Source organism: Aplidium turbinatum, chromosome 12 (genome assembly GCF_918807975.1).
Source record: "Aplidium turbinatum chromosome 12, kaAplTurb1.1, whole genome shotgun sequence".
Classification (NCBI taxonomy): Eukaryota; Metazoa; Chordata; class Ascidiacea; order Aplousobranchia; family Polyclinidae; genus Aplidium; species Aplidium turbinatum.
In genome coordinates this window covers 24,409,464-24,427,201 of record NC_137483.1, presented here as the reverse complement: position 1 = coordinate 24,427,201, position 17,738 = coordinate 24,409,464, and the positions used below count along the sequence as shown (strand labels likewise).

At 42.5% G+C, this 17,738-nt stretch overlaps 1 protein-coding gene across 1 annotated transcript in view; it reads left to right on the top strand.

Annotated features, from left to right (window-relative positions):
• LOC145780708 (uncharacterized) overlaps positions 1-17,738 on the top strand; it is a 105,426-nt gene that overhangs the window by 24,965 nt on the left and 62,723 nt on the right. Inside the window, exons 21-39 of the mRNA XM_082592328.1 lie at positions 300-370; positions 4,124-4,265; positions 4,724-4,844; positions 7,025-7,129; positions 7,539-7,643; positions 7,909-8,032; positions 8,394-8,517; positions 8,697-8,832; positions 9,182-9,255; positions 10,838-11,041; positions 11,471-11,599; positions 11,883-12,049; positions 12,590-12,756; positions 12,923-13,069; positions 16,199-16,332; positions 16,471-16,669; positions 16,770-16,849; positions 17,105-17,241; positions 17,571-17,724. Coding sequence (XP_082448454.1) covers positions 300-370; positions 4,124-4,265; positions 4,724-4,844; positions 7,025-7,129; positions 7,539-7,643; positions 7,909-8,032; positions 8,394-8,517; positions 8,697-8,832; positions 9,182-9,255; positions 10,838-11,041; positions 11,471-11,599; positions 11,883-12,049; positions 12,590-12,756; positions 12,923-13,069; positions 16,199-16,332; positions 16,471-16,669; positions 16,770-16,849; positions 17,105-17,241; positions 17,571-17,724 — 2,520 coding nt within the window. The remainder of the gene's footprint in view (positions 1-299; positions 371-4,123; positions 4,266-4,723; positions 4,845-7,024; positions 7,130-7,538; positions 7,644-7,908; positions 8,033-8,393; positions 8,518-8,696; positions 8,833-9,181; positions 9,256-10,837; positions 11,042-11,470; positions 11,600-11,882; positions 12,050-12,589; positions 12,757-12,922; positions 13,070-16,198; positions 16,333-16,470; positions 16,670-16,769; positions 16,850-17,104; positions 17,242-17,570; positions 17,725-17,738) is intronic.

Genomic DNA, 17,738 nt, shown 5'->3' with positions numbered 1-17,738 from the left:
GACATACGACCACGCAACAATGGCATGATCCATTGGTCCAACGGGACAACTTAAGATCATTTAACAAGTTGATATAAACTACCTAATAAAAATTTAGACGTTCCATGGAAGCCGCCGTAGACATATTTACGTCTTTGATGGCGACAAGCCGTCACTTGTCCATTGCAAGTTTGTACGGAAGCCCAAGCTGTGAGGAGATGTCTTTCCATCCTCCACCAGTTTCTTGTTAGAGGTTGTTGGTCTGATCTAGGAAGCTCAACGTTCTTTTACCTATGGATTGTCTGTATGTTGTTTGACAGCACCACGAGGGAACGTTGCCAGTGGCAGCAAGTTTGGTCTCAGGAACGGATACAATGGCCACTGTTTGCAGGTACTTGTCTTACTTACTTTGCAGTCTTACTTCGCTATATGTCAATCTCTTCCTTATTGGTAACTCACGCCTTGCTATTCGTCCCGCTACAATCCAACTCCCAATCGAAGCTTCGTCTAGTAGGAATAATACTTTCTTTTATAATACTGTACTGTACAGTGTACATGTTTTGCGATATATAGATAGTAGATACAGATAAATATCTATATTTTCATTGTTTTTAGATATAAATAAATATCGCAGAACATGTACAGTAGGGTGTTTCATTTTTTCACCATTTTTGAAATTCAAAATGCCTGGGGTCCCATCTGGTGGTATTTGGGGAAAAAAATTTACACCCCAATTTTTTTTCAATTATGACGTCATATTGAGGTGGTCCACGAGGTTTGAAATTTTTGGGCCTCAAAATCTCGAAATTTGGCCCTATCTCCGGAACCACTCAACATAAATCGACAAAATTAGTATCAAAATGCGCAGAAGGGTCGGTTTCCTATACCTGATGTAGAGAATATTAAGGTCTATCTGCTTCAAAAAAAAAGTTATTTAAAAAAATCTGATTTTCGATCTATTTTCTCCTGATGAACAGATTTCAGGTGATCAAGATAATCAGTTTTTCTGTATTTTTCCACTCTTAGAACCTGCTATTGCGTAATAATAGTCCTTGTTCGTTTTGCAAGAGACGAAAGGGTAATAATTGAAGATATTACTATTATAATGATGATGGCTATCCTTCGTCGAGGATATTATAATGTGACCGTTGAGGAAGAGATATGCTGCTCACCTGCTTTAGATTTTGATTAAGTGTCATTATGGCATTAAGGCCAAGTATCAGTAAGTCGATGTAAAACTTCAAGGAATCGGAGAAAAATGTGCTTCCCCTTGATTCAGATATAGCCTAGTCATCACTATTTTTACTTGAAGAAGAAAGTACGGTAGCCGAAACTAATCCCAAGTTTTTGAAGAAAATACCCCATTTCAAAGATTTGAGAGATGAACTGCTGAAAGATGTAGTTGGCATATGGAAAAAAGCTGGTCTTCCAGTGCTTAGCAAACAGAGAATTGAAGCCAAGTTAAAAGACGTGATAGAGAAGTAGCCTACAATGCAGCAAGAAAGAAAGAAATGAAACGCAGAGGTAATGAGGTTAATCAAGAATGGTTGCAGAACTTGTTCGATATATGTGCAATTGTGCATGTACCGTAAGTGAAGTGTTCGATCACCGAAAATCCGGTTGTTTTTCAAAAGAAACTCTCTTGCAGCTGTGAACTCGAAAACCGAGTCCAGGAGAAAGAAATCGCTTTCTTGAAAGATCAGTGAAAAGATCGAAAAATGTTTATCGGTGGCATAGATGTCAACCATGTAGAAAAGGCTTTGGAATGGGAATCATAAAATCATAAAAGGGAATCATAAAAGGAGGTGGGAAACGAGCAGTGAAGTTGAACAACCCAGCACTTCTGGCATACAATCTGCCAAAGCATCGGCACTACTATGTTCGAAACAGAGAAAAAGAAGTGAAGCAGTTAGATGTCTACACAGTAGCGAAAGTTACTCTGATGGGGATATAAATTGGAAAGATGATAGGGAATATGAGCCTCTGAAACCAGCTGTTGGGAGAAAATTGTACAAGAAAGTAGCTTACATTCTTTTTCAATAAATGATAGAAGTTGTTTACTTGCTGATCGTAGGATGACTTCGGTACGCCAGCAGTCAGATCTTATGAGGTCGGTTCTTGGAAAAGATCAAATAGCTGCATCACCTTCGACAGTATACCGCCAACGACAAAAAACAAAAGAAAAATCTCTCATGGAAAGTGAGTACCTTCTCAACTCAGCTTCTACCATACAGTCATGTTATGATGGGCGCGTTGTCGATAAAATAGATCGATACGTTTTCTTGGGTCAACTTGTTGATGATAATGGCATGAAGCACGAAAGTGTGCTTGCTGTTAAATATTTTCCCAAAAGTGTGTCAGTCACTGCAGCACTGATTTTTGACACCATCATGCAGGAGGCTTGCAAAGTTCACCTATCCCAAGTATATTCACTATTCAGTCATGGCTGATACGACTGCTCTCAATACAAGAAAAAAGTCCGGAGTCAATACTCGACTGGTCAATTATTTTAATGATGAAGTTGGTCATGATATTCATACCATTAAATACATGTTCCACATAAACGAAATATATCTTTCCCATGTCATTTCTTTTGTGGACGGCGCCAAGAAGGGTCCCGGAGCAATGCAAGATGGGGCTTTGCTTAACCAGATAGCAAGACTAGACAAGTCTAGTACTGAAACCTTATAACCAACTATTATTACGCAATAACAGCTTCCAAGAGTGGAAAAATACAGAAAAACTTTTTATCTTGATCACCTGATCTCTGTTCATCAGGAGAAAATAGATCGAAAATCAGATTTTTTGAAATAACTTTTTTTTTGAAGCAGATAAACCTTGATATTCTCTACATCAGGTATAGGAAACCGACCCTTCTGCGCATTTTGATACTAATTTTGCCGATCTATGATGAGTGGTTCCGGAGATACGGCCAAATGTCGAGATTTTGAGGCCCAAAAATTTCAAACCTCATGGACCACCTCAATATGACGTCATAATTGGAAAAAAAATTGGGGTGTAAACTTTTTTCCCCAAATACCACCAGATGGGACCCCAGGCATTTTGAATTTCAAAAATGGTGAAAAAATGAAACACCCTAATGTACAGTGTACAGCATTATCAAAAAAAATATTATTAAAGTATTATTATAGATGAAGATATATCGCTAGTATACACTTTTATGTACATCAGTCCTTGGCAAACCCCACCGGTGGGTGTCGCACCTTCTCACTAGCTGTTCCTGGTTGTGACTTGTTATAGTTTCATACAAAAACAACGTTTACTCGATAAGTTGCGTTGCTCTCCCTTACTTTCAAGGGGTTCCTACCTCTGTTAGAAAGTGCTCTATACCAGCACAGTCGCACTTTGTAAGAGTTCCCGGTTATGAAGGTTGATCTTCGTTGCGTACACTGTCACCGCCCAACGATGTACTTTGTTACGGACCCCTCATCCTACCCACTGCTACACGGTGTGCCACGTTACGGCCCCTGATCCTACCCACAGGCCAACAGTGTGAGACGTTACGGGCCTCTTATCCTACTCGCTGCCCTGTCGTTTGCCTCGTCACGGTCTGCTCATCTTATCAACGGTGTGCCAAGTTACGGCCTCTCATCCCCTACCCACCACCCTACCGTGTGACACATTATGATTTCTCATCCTACCCATTGCTCAACGGTATCCTATGTTACGGGCCCTCATCCTACCCCCTCTCAAAGTGTGTCACGTTACTCGCCTCTCATCCTACCCACCACCTAACGGTGTGTCACGTTACTGGCTCTTCATCCTACCCACTACCCAATGGAATGCTTCGATATGGTCCCTTTATCCTACCTAACAGTGTGCCATGTTGCGGACCTTTCATCTTACCCACCTCCCAACGGTATGCCACGTTACAGCCCCTCATCTTTCCCACTACCCAATGGTGTGCCACGTTACGACCCCTCATCCTACCCACCACCCAATTGGTGTACCACGTTACCGGCTCCTCATTTTCGTTCGCGTTGTTGGTCCCATCGTGCTGCTCATCATCCTGTATGTGTGAACTTTTTAATCGTTTGATTGGAATAATGTTAACTTATCACTCAAATAACTTTAGTTTGCCGTGTTACATCGCTGCCTAAGATATTAACGAGACCTAATGCAGACAGACAACACCGGCAATGTGTTCTCGCGAAAGTGCCAGACACTTGAGAGTGCCAACACAGATGATGAGATTTGGCGCTTTACCGAGAGCGCCACCATGCTGATGCACTACGCCACACGGAGGTGCCTCGCCGTCAGATCAAGTATGTTGCTGCCAATCCCGCTCAGTGGTCCTCATAGTATGCATCATAACAGATGCGGCCTTCGACGAACCAGATTCTAAGCGCGTACATTTTTTCAGCGTCGTGCACTGTTCTAAAGTCTTCTCATTGGTTAATTAATTTATTTTGTTCAAAATTTGATACTATCTTTATCTACCCCTAGTTTCAGACCTTCGTATTCTTTTTTCCTGATGATATGTTCTTGGAGATGGGTTGTGTTTGAGTTTTTCAGTTCGTTAGTTCGGTATCTTATTGTACACGGGTTAAAACTTCTGCATTTGCAATATGTATATACTCCGTGGTAGTTCGCTCCAAAGGCCACCATCTTAAATTCCACACAATTTTTACACTTAAAGCATACTTCTCATAGTAAGTGAAGCCTTGTAGAGGCCTTACGTATGGTTTCGTCACGCGTGACGTCACATAAATTTTTCACGCAGTCGGTCCCGGTGTTCCTGTCTTCTCAGTCAATTGTGACATCAACGATAACAAGCAACATTGGAGTTTGGTTCTTCGAAGAACGAAGCTTCTCGACTCATCAAACACTGTTCCTTTTTACAGGTGGATCTTGTTGCTTCTTCGTGCGAACCTTTTTCTTTCTCGCCACTCCAAGGGTCGGGAGGCTCTGCTTTTTACCACCCTTGAGCAGTGGCGGGGATGATGTTTGGGCAGTTGTCGAGCAGCCCCTGAATTGATCTCGCTGCTTGTAGCAAAGAACGTAAAAGCTCCCGCTGGTCCTGGCGTTATTGATAATTTGTTGTGAAGTGTTGGGTGCTAAATAACATGATATACGTTCTTCTGGTGCAAACTAAGCTGAACTATCGCAAGATGTATAAAGTGACAATCTGCTTTTACCCCGACGTTTCGTCAATTAGACCCGACTGACTTCTTCAGGGAGCTAGATCAGGTACTGACTACCTGTCTAGCATGGCGAAACACAGGACCATGTTGCTGTAAACCAACCAAACCTGCAAAACAAAATTCAACTTCTGAACAAAAATTTTCGCGCTCAAATTTTGAAACTAGAAAAAAGAGTGTAACTATTATCAATCATATCGTTTCGAAATTTTTATAGTTACACTGGCTACCCTGTCCGACTCGCCATGAAATTCTTTTACATTATTGACCAGATTTTTGTGGATAAGAAATCCTACGCCACTCTGCTTAACGTTTTCTCTTCCTTTGTGGTAGAGCAGATGGCCATCCTTGATATTCATTAGTTTTTCTCCTTTTCTTCTGATTTCACAAAGACCAATCACATGCCACAGTTTTTATTTCTTCCATTAGGCTGGTAAGATGAACCTCTTCTGACAAAGTTCTAACATTGTAAGTTGCGATGAAAAGTTTTTTGTTGTTTGATGTACCGGTACATTGGTTTGTTTGTGCACAGTAGTCATCTTCGCACACCGCACTCCTGTTCACTGCAGGTACTGAGGAATGAGGATGGACCTCTTTCCGTTGATCCACCATCAATCAGCAAGAAATTTAAATAACGGCAGAGCGGGGAGAAAGTGAACCATATGAGTCATGAAGAATCAAATTGTGTACGCAACACTGCACAGTTATCAATCAGCACGAAACCAATTGAAATACATCAGACAAGAACTTACAATAGTTTGTTTATAATTAGTAGGAAAAGACATGCCATCATTACGATTCATCACATGAAGCTTTTGATTGACAAACCAACTTTCAGAAAACCTTCGTTTTTGATATTCACTTTCAACTTTTAGAATTGCCACATCACAGGGGTAAGATTGTCTTTTTCACCTTGATTTTTTCCCAACATGGAAGGACACTCATCTGTTGTACCTGAGCACAGCTTCGACCGGTCCAAATGTGCTTCTACAACACTTGAACGACATTAACGAAACATTTCTATAGCCTATCACTTTTGTGAATGGAATGCAAAGTGAGATATTGCTCGCGAATGTTTGTCTGGTCTAACTCCCCTGATAAACACAACAAATTGCTCTGCACCCGTACTGTAGTGAAACGTTATTATGAGGCATTTCTTTTGCCAGCACGTAAGTTATGTAACAACCAGATACTCTCGCTATTTTGAGCAGAAAAATGGGTGGGTAGAAAATTGGGAAATAAATGGTAGGAAAAGAGATGTTATCATTATGATTCATTACATGCAATTCTACAAGTTGAAATTGATTATCAAAAACGAATGTTTTCTGAAAGTTGATTTATCAATCAAAACTACATGTAATGAAACGTAATGATGGCATCTCTTTTCCTACTATTTCATAAAAGTGTTTGTCTGATATACTTAAATTGGTTTCATGCTAATTAAAAACTGCGCAGTGTTGCGTACACAGTTTGATTTTTTATGACTCATACGGTTCACTCTCTCCCCGCTCTGCCGTTATTTAAATTTCTTGCTGATTGATGATAGTTACACTCTTTTTTCTAGTTTTAAAATTTGAGCGCGATAATTTTTGTTCAGAAGTTGAAGTTTATTTTGCAAGTTTGGTTTGTTTACAGTAACATGGTCCTGTGTTTTGCCATGCTAGACAGGATTACCTGACCTAGCTCCCTGAAGAAGTCAGTCGCATTATGACGTTTAAGGTGGTGAGGCATCGCATCTATTCCGTTCGCCAGATGACCTTGCAGCGCTTAGCTCGGTTACTTTCATTTCTTAACTTGGCCCTGATTGCATCTTTGTGTTGTGCACGATTGTGTTGGCAGTTTTGTATAATCGGACGTTGAATCATCGTTTTTTCCTTTACCAGCTTGCACATCGCAATGGACGCCCGGTACATGATGTCGATCCATGGGGGAACTGGTCGGATAGTGATCAGGGAAAGCCTCAGGGACAACTGGATCGCCATCAACAAGTAACCACTGCTAGTCGTTTTTACAGAAGCATCAGTTGTATCACATATTGTACGATCAACAACTTCTATGATGAAGTACATTGGCAAGCAGACATAGTTAAAAACTTATCGTCAAATATGAACTGCTCGCAGAAGCAAATAATTTTAGAAGGAAAGTTGCTTGAATACCTGCAAACGTGGCATCAACGTCGTCGTCATACGTGTCATGGTCGATGCGGTCTTTGATAAATTCAATGCTGAGTTCGTATAACTTCCCAGCGTTTCTGGTGCTGTGCAACATCCCAACATAAACGAAAGTAAGCGTAAGCTTTACCTTGTCTCAAAACTTTCAACGCAAACGTATAAAATCAACTGAACGTAATGCTGTTGGCTCTATTTCGTCCCATTAGCTCATCGCGCATTGTTTTAGGTTCTTACTTCCAGCCAGCGTGAAAACACAAGCGGAGTGCCTTGTCAGGAACGCCACCGTTAACTTCTATCGTGGGAAAGTATCCACCACCAAAAGTGGGAAGATGTAAGTTACTTCCGCAATAACAGTGTATAAGATTTTCCAACAGACGTTTCGCAACTATCAGATGTGGCGTTTTGCTTGCGGTTCATGTGGTTAGCTTGCTTTAGTCCGAAGACAAGCCGCGTGTGTTGCCGCCAAGTTTCATTTATTATTTTAAAACACGTCAGGACAGTTGAGATTTTTGCTTGTATGCTTGTGAAGCACGCTGTGGTTTATTGTGACACCTTTCGTCGTTTATGGCCGGCAGCAAAGCTATACTCATGCGTAGGTGCGCACTGTGGAGGAACACTGTCATGCAAAGCTCCTTGAAAAGATACCCAGAACTGGTTGAGAACCATTGCAGGAACCCAGGAGAACCCGGAAAGAAGCCGTGGTGCTTCATAGAACAGCAGGTGACTTCACACATAACTTCTTCGATAATACTTTATCAGGGCGATATAGCCTGCTTAGACGTTCTGTTGCTGACTCCAAGCATTGCTCCAATGAATAGTCGGTGGTCAGTCCATCGAGGTTTTTGTTTGTTTCTAGCTGGCACCAAGTTTTTACCCTATAACGTATAGCCTCATCCCCACTCACATGCCATACCTCGCTGAATATGTTGCTAATGGTCTTCATTAAACAGCAATCAATATCACCATCCCAGAATGACATCACTTCCGGAGCAGTTGACGCCAGAAGTTGTTTCATTTATTGTCGTGTCACAAACGGCATTGACTCACTACCTCGACCTCCATTCAACGCGTTTGTGTTTAGGGTCGTTTGTTTGAAGAGGAATGCCTGATCCCGGAGTGTCCGGCAATGAAGGTCGCCACGAACAACAGAGGAACGTGGGAGTTAGTGGATGGAAAGGAACGGCTGTCGTATATTTGCCAGGCAGGTGAGGTGTTCTTCGTAGGATCGCTTTTAGCCTTCATGCTTCCTGCAAGAAGATCTGAGCCACCGAATTGTACAAGTGGTTTCCCTGTGGTTCAAATTTAAAGTCTTTTTCAACTCAAGATTTTTACTCACCAAACATTTAGTGAATCTACATCAAAGTAGTAATTTGATTATTTGCAGAACCCGAGTGCTTCCGGGGTATAGGATTGGATTACCTCGGCACGGGAACGTTGACTCCCCTTGGAAGATGTGTAGCTTGGACCCACCATGTTGCCGACACCGAACGATTACGTAACTACTGCAGGAACCCCGACAGGTGAGCCCATTGCCTCTGGTGGCGACGCTTCCTGGTTCATGCAGTTTTTAATAATAAATAAAAATAAATTTTAAAAATAAACTAATCATCATCATGTTAACAAATCTTTCTTATTGGTTGGAAAAATCGTTTATCTAACGCAGAAATATTGCAGCACGTATAATCAAAACTCGTGGAGCTTGTTATACCAGAAAGCAGCCAACATGCGGCAAGCTATATCTCTGTGGTGGCACAACTCCTTGTTGACTGCCACTTTAACGGGTCAATGTGGTAGGTTTGCTACCTTACTCTGCAGTGCTTTTGTAGAATTTCTTTGTAATTTCTACTCACTCCCTTGTTACTCCCCCAGCTCACCAGGTGGTCCGTGGTGCTACGTGGATACCGCAGTGACGACACGATCCACCTGCGCTATCAAGGAATGCCGTAAGTTCCTCTACAGGTCTTTATTTGTTTAGTGGCTTTCCTGTCAAGAGTTGAAGCAGTTGTCATTCTAAAATCATTCAAAATATTGTTCTGTTCTGCTGAGAATACTAGTTAGCTCTACCTGAAAAGTTGGAGCTGATGGCTTGCTCAATGCACAGTGCATCTTGCTTCTGTCTGGAGCCGCAGTGCACTGCCATTGAACTGATCGAGCTGTAAACGAGGTTTGTGTATGGAAAACTACAGACAAGCTCGCTGTCCTAGCAGGCATTCAAGCTTGTAAACTTCTTTACGAGTAAGTCTCACTTTATATCCCGATCCCATGTCCTCTACAAGCGTCTGAGCGAGCAACCCAGCCAATCGGGACATCCATTTTAGTGGACGATTCTGAACATCAATCTATCTGCGTGGCTATTACGTCCACCGTTAATGGAACATGAAAGAGAAGAAAAATTCCAAAAGTTTCATTGCCAACCTCGGCTTTCATCAATCTGGAATGCCGAGGCGCGACTAAATCGTGCACTCGCTGGAGTCGGATTGTAACGCTCAAATATGGGTGAGTGGTGGGATCATCATAACTGCACCATCCTCGCCTGGCTTGGATGATGAACACACAACGGTTGCTCGATACCTGATCACACATTTAAGACCACCACGTCTTGGGGGTCTTTCTTTGCTATTCTTGAGACAGTTTTGACCAAATGTTACGTCACTATATCCCAGAGTGACGCAATCGCCTTTAGCTTCCTGAGCGGAATGCCAACCTCATTCGTGCAACCGCGCGCGTGTCGCTTATGAACACGTTCAAACAATGAAGATCAAGAATCACTATTTTGTTGAACAGTAAAACAAAGTTTGTGATGATTGTGCAGCTATGTTAACAGGGCATTGCGATAATCCACTTTGTCAAATGAAGCACTCACTAAACTACGATGGTTTCTAACTTGGTGACTTGCACAAGAACATACTTACAAGTTGTAGTATTGTTTGTTGTCAACACCAAGTGTCGAACCCATGCCGCTAGAATGATATCTCATCCGCGGTACCGTTCCGCCACCATGGTATATGTATTGTAGTTGTATTCTTGCAAGTTTAAACTAAAACGCCTCATGCAGCCATTTACAAGCAGTGTAGCGTTTCCTTTCTGACAATGCGACGTTGACCGTCTCCTTTTCGACATGAATAACGATCGGACAAATCATAAGTGCACCTTCGGTGGAGATTTGACTTTGTTACAAACTACTACGACATAAATAAAAACCCGGGTTTTAGCAAAGCTTACCAAGTAGCGTTACTACATTTTTTTAATCGTTTTACGATTCCTCAATACAGTGACTGATGTTATGCTCAGTACGATTCCTCAATACAGTGACTGATGTTATGCTCGGTACGATGCGAAACCAACAAACTTAAGGTTTATTCAGGATAATAATGTACTCAGCTGCGCTTCTATACGGCAGCACTGACCCTGTCTACTTTGCAAACCGCTGAGGAGCAACGCATATCTGCGCTGGATACAGCGCTATATAAAAACACAACAAAGTTATTTAGAGTACAAAACATGAAATCAATTTTTTTTCATTAGATTCGACCTGCCCTTCCATTCCTGAAGGGCTCCCACATTCAGAAACTGTTTTCCACACCTTCTCAGCCACCACTTGGGCGGTGGAGGTGGGGAGCATTGCCGTGACGCAATGCCACCGTGGATACTGGCTGTCCAAAGACTCTGGAAGGACGGAGATGGAATGTGAAGAAGGATTGTGGGTGCCTGAGCCTGCTCCTTGCATAGGTAGGTTGACACGATATACAACTTAAGTTGTCAGCCTTCACGCTATGACTTGCACTCTTTATCAATTTGCATATCTCAGCATATGTTCAAACCAGGGATGCGCAATAGGGTAAAATAAAAATCGCTTGCAATTTTTTTTTCTTCTGTATAATGCTTTGCTTGGAATGTCAAAACTTGTTATTGTATGCGCAGAAAAGTAATTTCAGCAAGAAGTATTCGTTTCCAAATAATTGCATTTTCACTGACAACACAAAACTACTTGACGTTGCACAAGGAGTCATCATCCCGCGCGTCGATCAAGTGCAACCTGTGGCTAATCCACCTAGAGGAAATTAGACTTTTGTCGTCGTCAGGCGGCGCTAACTTCCACTTGTTGTCTTATCCCCTCTGCTCCCCCTATTGTGACTCTATTTCCTTCTTGTGCTTCAGCTGTGACTTGCGATAAAATCACAATCACCGTTCCTGGCGCCGACCTGACCACATCTTCAAAGTTGTACAACCACTACTCCTTGTTCACCTGCAAGTCGGGAACATTAGCCGGGCCTGGGAAGCCCTCAAGTATGTCCAAGTTAATTGGAAAGTAAAAGCAGGAACATTTGAATTGTTTTTAGAATAATATGAAGCAGTGAACAATTGATACGTTTCATTCATGGGATGCGCACCGCGGCCGATGAGAGGAAAGTAAATAATGATGACAAACATACAAACTTGTCGATGGTAAGTCTCTTCAGCTTTCAAAGCTTCATTAAGATCGATGCTCGTCAAAGGCAAACACGTTTTTTAATATTTACTATAATTTCTTTCTTTGCTTAAGTTGTAAAAGTTAACCTTTGATCTGCAGTAAAGTATCGATGCAATGAGTTTGGGAAGTGGGAGCCTGAGGAAAACCAATTAGAGGAATGCAGCCAGACATGCGATGATGGCTGGATGCCGTTCAGGACTTACTGCTTCCAGGTGCAAGACGATAAAGTTAACTATGAAGACGCAAAGGCAGGCTGCCAGAGTAAGGTTAGTAGATCCGAGGTTACACCAGAAGGTTAGTTAGACGCATGTTTCGGGTTCCATCAACAACGCTCTGTGTGTGGCGACCACCCCGTTTACGAGCTGCAATCGGTGCCTGTCACCTCTCAAGTGGGGCAAGTTGTTGCTTCAGAACCCTGGCACTTCAGGAGATCCATTGAAGGGTCTTCTAGCAATGTTCCTTATGAGTAGTTCGTACTGGCGATGTAAACACCAGTTCGACAATTGAGAGACATAGCTGTGTCTTGGCACGTAATTGCATACTTGAAGGTGGACACGAAGATTGACCCTTTGCCTCTCCCTCGTCTTTATCTAAATCTTCAACCGCCTGTTATTAGTCTAGATACGAATGACAACAGGAAGATTTTCAACAATGTTTTCACCGTTACAGGCTGGCCAAGTGCACTGTTGCAGTTGTATAGTTTCTTGTGGAAATATTGTGTTTGCAGAACCCTAAGCTTTACGTCGCTCTGTTAGTGCTTGCATCATGTAGCCATTTGTCACTTTCAATTGTTGATCGCGCCACAGGACGCTCTAATGGCGGACATCGATGACAAGCATGAGTTCGACTTCCTCAAGAACCTTCTGCTGACGGAAGGCAAGGCAATCCACGGCAAAGACACTTTATACTGGGTGGGTATCCGTCATCACCAGAAGACACCCAGAGCCACTGATCCCCAGTGGCGGGACTACAGGTGCGATGTTACATGTTCACCTATGACGCCACTGTCAGATTATTCCAACAATGACATAAAGCAGGATCCTGCTGGAATTATTTTAACTGAACTGTCGCACATCGCGTTTGGTCAACCAGAAGAATATTCCTTGTTTCCATTGCAACCACTGTTACTTGTTGGTCAGGTCGGAGAACGCGCTGAACAGATTCGACGTCGCCGAGAAGAAGGGCGCGAACTACCTCCCCTTCCTGGAGGTGAACTTCTACATCATGCATTATATGCACAACCGTTTCACCAAGCAGTTTGATGAGATACTGGCTTATAATGAAAGGTGACCACTTTTGTGTGCATTGCCATCGTGTTGATTCTGTACATTCTGCGTCAGCAGTACCGACCTTGACCACTGGAAGGGCTGTTTTTTGAAAGCTATCAAAGTTACAATAACTGCCTATACACTTCATTTGGTCTCATTTAATTACATTTGTTTGATTTTAAGTTTTTGTTGTTACAGTGAGACCTTGGTCTCTATTGCCGTATATACATTAGGTAGGGTGTCCCACTTTTAGGCAACGTTTCAGGAAAATTAGGTTTGGGTCAAATTCTGACTGGATTTTCGTCACTGATTTCAAAAATGACGTTATTTTTTCATTGTGACGTCATCTTGATGTGCCAGCTAGCGTATTTTTGCTATTTTGGCCTTATCACGAATATGGTAAAAGCTAGAGTGTTGGAACTTGCGCCAAAATGACCGGAAGGGACGATTTCCTATTTGTTGTCAATACAATATGAAACGCTAACTGCAACAGAAAAGGACTTATTTTGAAAAAACATGGTTTTGCTCATTTTTGGACAAAAAAATGAGAAACACGGCAATTTTGCTACAGTGACGCTTTTATTTCGATTGTTAAGTTGCTGTGCTGCGCCACATTGTCAATTAAGTACAGTGGTAGCAGTCTAGCATATTGTATTTACAATTGGCTATATGCCTCAGCATTGATTTTTACATGCATGTTGCCGTTACTAATACTAGCTAACTTTAAACCCCTGATCATTTCGTTCAAAGATCTATCAAATAAAACCACCACTCAACAACACAACACAGTTCAATGGGATTATTTATCACACCATACCGTGCAAAGAAGCACAAATGCGCAAGTCTGTTTTGGCCAAATCATCTTGGTCATCTCGAATCAAGCCGTTCACAACGCGTTTCAGTCTGCCAATGAAGCGCTCTGTTCCCCGATTGTTGTTGTCGATCATACACCAAAACGCTGATGGAGATGAAAAACATGCATTGCATGGAGCCATCTTACTTCTTTGGAGAAAAAATCACGTAAGTTGCCACGCTTCAAAAGCGTCTGCTCGATATCAACGTTTCTTGGAAAACTTTTCTATCTTACCGCATCAGCAGCAAAAGGCGGAGCTTCAGCGTGAGAACTTAAAGCAACGTTTTTAGGGCTCAACCATTGGGATGCATGCTTAACAAAATGTTTCAGAACAGCGTTGAATACTGGTTCATCAACATATTTATATGCAAGTAATAAATCTCTTGTAAACAGTACAATTGAAGGACCTTCAGCAGCGGAAGGTTTAAGATGGATGACCGAAAATGCTGGCAAATACAAATAGTGAAAGAAACCATACGTTGAAGTATAGGGATATCCTGAGGCTCAACACAATACCCAAAAATCAGAATTCTGAAGTAAACACTCGCTGTTGTTATCTAACGCGCATGGGAAACGCTTTCTTGACGATAAAAAAGTAGGGGTTTCAAATTTCCTGGAACATCCACCACTAAATGAGTTGCCAGAGCAAGAAGACACATATGGTCGCTCCGAAAAGATAAATCTTTACATTCTTTCTTGTGCTCAGAAAACCATGAGATCTTGGCTTTTAAATGATTTGCGGTAATAGCTGTGGTGGAAACTTTACAATCTTGTCGGATGTTCAGATGTTGGGGCTTAAGTTTTGGTATTTTCTTAATTATGTTTATCAAACCACCATCTTTGTATGCGTTAGGGCCTTTCACTTTGCCTTCCAAAAAGCTTTTTGCGTGTGTAAAATAAATCTCATTTACATGGAAGAGACATTCAAGAGTGTGTACCACTACTTCACTAGCTACTACCACTGTACTTAATTGTTAAACAAGGTGGCGCAGCTTAACAATCGAAATATAAGCGTCACTGTAGCAAAATTGCCGTGTTTCTCATTTTTTTGTCCAAAAATTAGCAAAAACAAGTTTTTTCAAACTAACTCCTTTTCTGTTGCAGTTAGCGTTTCATATTGTACCGTATTGACAACAAATAGGAAATCGTCCCTTCCGGTCATTTTGGCGCAAGTTCCAACACTCCAGCTCTTACCATATTCGTGATAAGGTCAAAATAGCAAAAATACGCTAGCTGGCACATCAAGATGACGTCACAATGAAAAAATAACGTCATTTTTGAAATCAGTGACGAAAATCCAGTCAGAATTTGACCCAAATCTAATTTTCCTGAAAAGTCGCCTAAAAGTGGGACACCCTAAATACATACAGTGCTATCAGGCTTAGACCAACATGATACAGGATCAATGGATCATTGCACTTGAACCAGCGAATATGTTGATCTGTTTGGAATAGTAATGTTGAGTAATTGATGATGATGATGGCGTATGAGCGATCTTTCCAGGCTAGATTGGAGGGCAGGAAATCTTCAGCCACTCAGCAGTCTCGTCGGTGCGAGAAGAACAAGCACCTTCTTGTGGTCCCTCCCATCAGCACCATATTTTCAAGAAAAAAGAAGATATGCGAAGCGAAGCTTGTCACGCTCGAGCAAACCAGTCCCGGGTTCAGCGCAGGGTGGATAGGGAAACGCCCTTCTCAGGGCACGGCAGCCCCTCTGTCGAAAAGTACCGACGACCCACCGTACTGCAGCTGAACACCAAGGGCATTGCGGCCTGCGGGCTCAGCGTCATCGAGTGCCTGGCCGCTGAATAACGTGCTCTCGTTGTTCTCCTCCAGGGGACCACTGCACATCTGTGGATGGGTTGGTGTTGCCCAACTTCACACTCGCGGGCGCGGCTGTCGGCGGAAGCACGGCCTCGCCACGTTTGTCCATGGGCGGCTGAGCTGGACGCCGGTGGACCTGTCCAGTGCCCGGTCGGAGATGGAGTGGCTGTGCATGGACGTGTCGAGTAATTGATAAAGTCCCACCACGATGACAATGATGTGTCATAAGAGGTTTTCCAGAACACGACGTAACAACGATCGAAAACCCCTTCCAGATATAGCCTATCTGTAGGATTTTGCATGGACAAACACGAAGGCCATTCGAACCTAAAAAAATTGCAAGCGAAATGTTTACAGAGTCATGCTTTCGAGCGGTGCTTGGAAAACATTTTGCAATGCGTAGAATTTTCTAATCTCAACTTGTATAGCCTGTACAATGTACATTATCCATAATAGTGTAGTGGTTTTCAGATGCATGTATGCGGACGCGAAGAGCTTTTTCGTAGCAAATCGGGGTTGCCATGACTACCCGCGCCGACGGATGGTTTGGAAGTGGATATCCCCTTACCACCTGTACAACATCGCCACCGGAAAGTGCCTTACCGGTTGGTTGTCTGACAATTGTAACTTGCAAAGTGTAACTTCACTAACTTGTTGACAATGATTTGCCGTTTTCATTGTTTGTCGTGAAAGAAGTGACGTCAAGGATTGCTTTCCACCACATTGTCTCTTGTATGGACCAGGCTTCCCTGTGAATGGATACACGAAGGAAGAATTGAGGAGTTCTGCAACCGTTGAAAAGTGCGATGTTAACAATGCCTTACAGTTTGTCGGCTGCAGAAGGCACGGAGGGCAATCGTCGCTAAAACTTCTGTTCCAAGAAAATAGCTATTTTGTTGATGACGTCAGCGAGCCTTGGGACAAGGTTCAAATGGGCGGAGGGTGAGTGTGATGGTGATCATTGCGGGGTACTTCGATTATCGTTAATGAACTTCACCAAAGAAGTCATTGCAAGGATTGATGAGGCCCGTGTTCATTGCAGGTACTTTGCTGGCAACTACTCTCGCTGGGTGCTTAACTCATCGGACTATGACGTATGCCATCATTCCATCACTTTCACAGGTATCCATGTGTTTTGTTGCTTCATCGTTATTGCTCACAATCATTAGTGTAATGATGATGCTGCCTTTCCTCGAGACTTCATTGCAAACTCTTCATAGTTGTGTGCTTTATATCAAAGACTGCATTAGAATCGTTTGTACATTTGTTTTGATGATTTCTGTGCAACTACTGTACTACCCATAAGAGTATTGGGACTATAGTGCCAATAGAAATTCGCAATATTTGGTTGTTTCTATCATCACTTGACTATTCCAGGCAATGCATTTTTGCTTTGGGAAGGCAAAGTTGCGAATGGGAATAGCTACACTTATGCCGAAGCGCAAGCCAAGTGCAGAGAGAACGCTGCTGAACTTGCTACTCAGCAGCAACTTGTAGATAAACTGGAAAAGGACGTAAGTCATCCCCCTGTGATGGTGCATTTGCATGCTCAATTGAACATGCCTACACCCTCGGGTATGTAGCCCAGCTGGTTGTACTATGTGGTGTAGACTGGCATCATTCAATTTCCCAGCTAGTTTACGGTGTTACGAGTACACTGAACTTCCTGTTTGAAGCTTGCCAAGAGGTTGTAATGAACTCCCTCAATCAGCCAAGCATGTAACGATTTACATTGTGGTTGCATTGCTGTTGGGCACGAGAGGAACATTGTCTACGTTTGAACTTATTTGAAGTTATTGTATTTTTATAACTTTAAGGTGTTTCATGATCTGCTATATTGCAGGATATATCTTCTTGCGCATGCGCGTGGGTAGATGGTAACGCTGCTTATTCTGTCATGGGCTACAAAGACCCTCTTTGTCAATCTAGTGCTCCCAGGGGTGGAGTGAAAGTATGCAGCCCTACTCCTTTACGAGCAGATGTATGGTGCTTCAAAGGTTGGTTGCTGGTG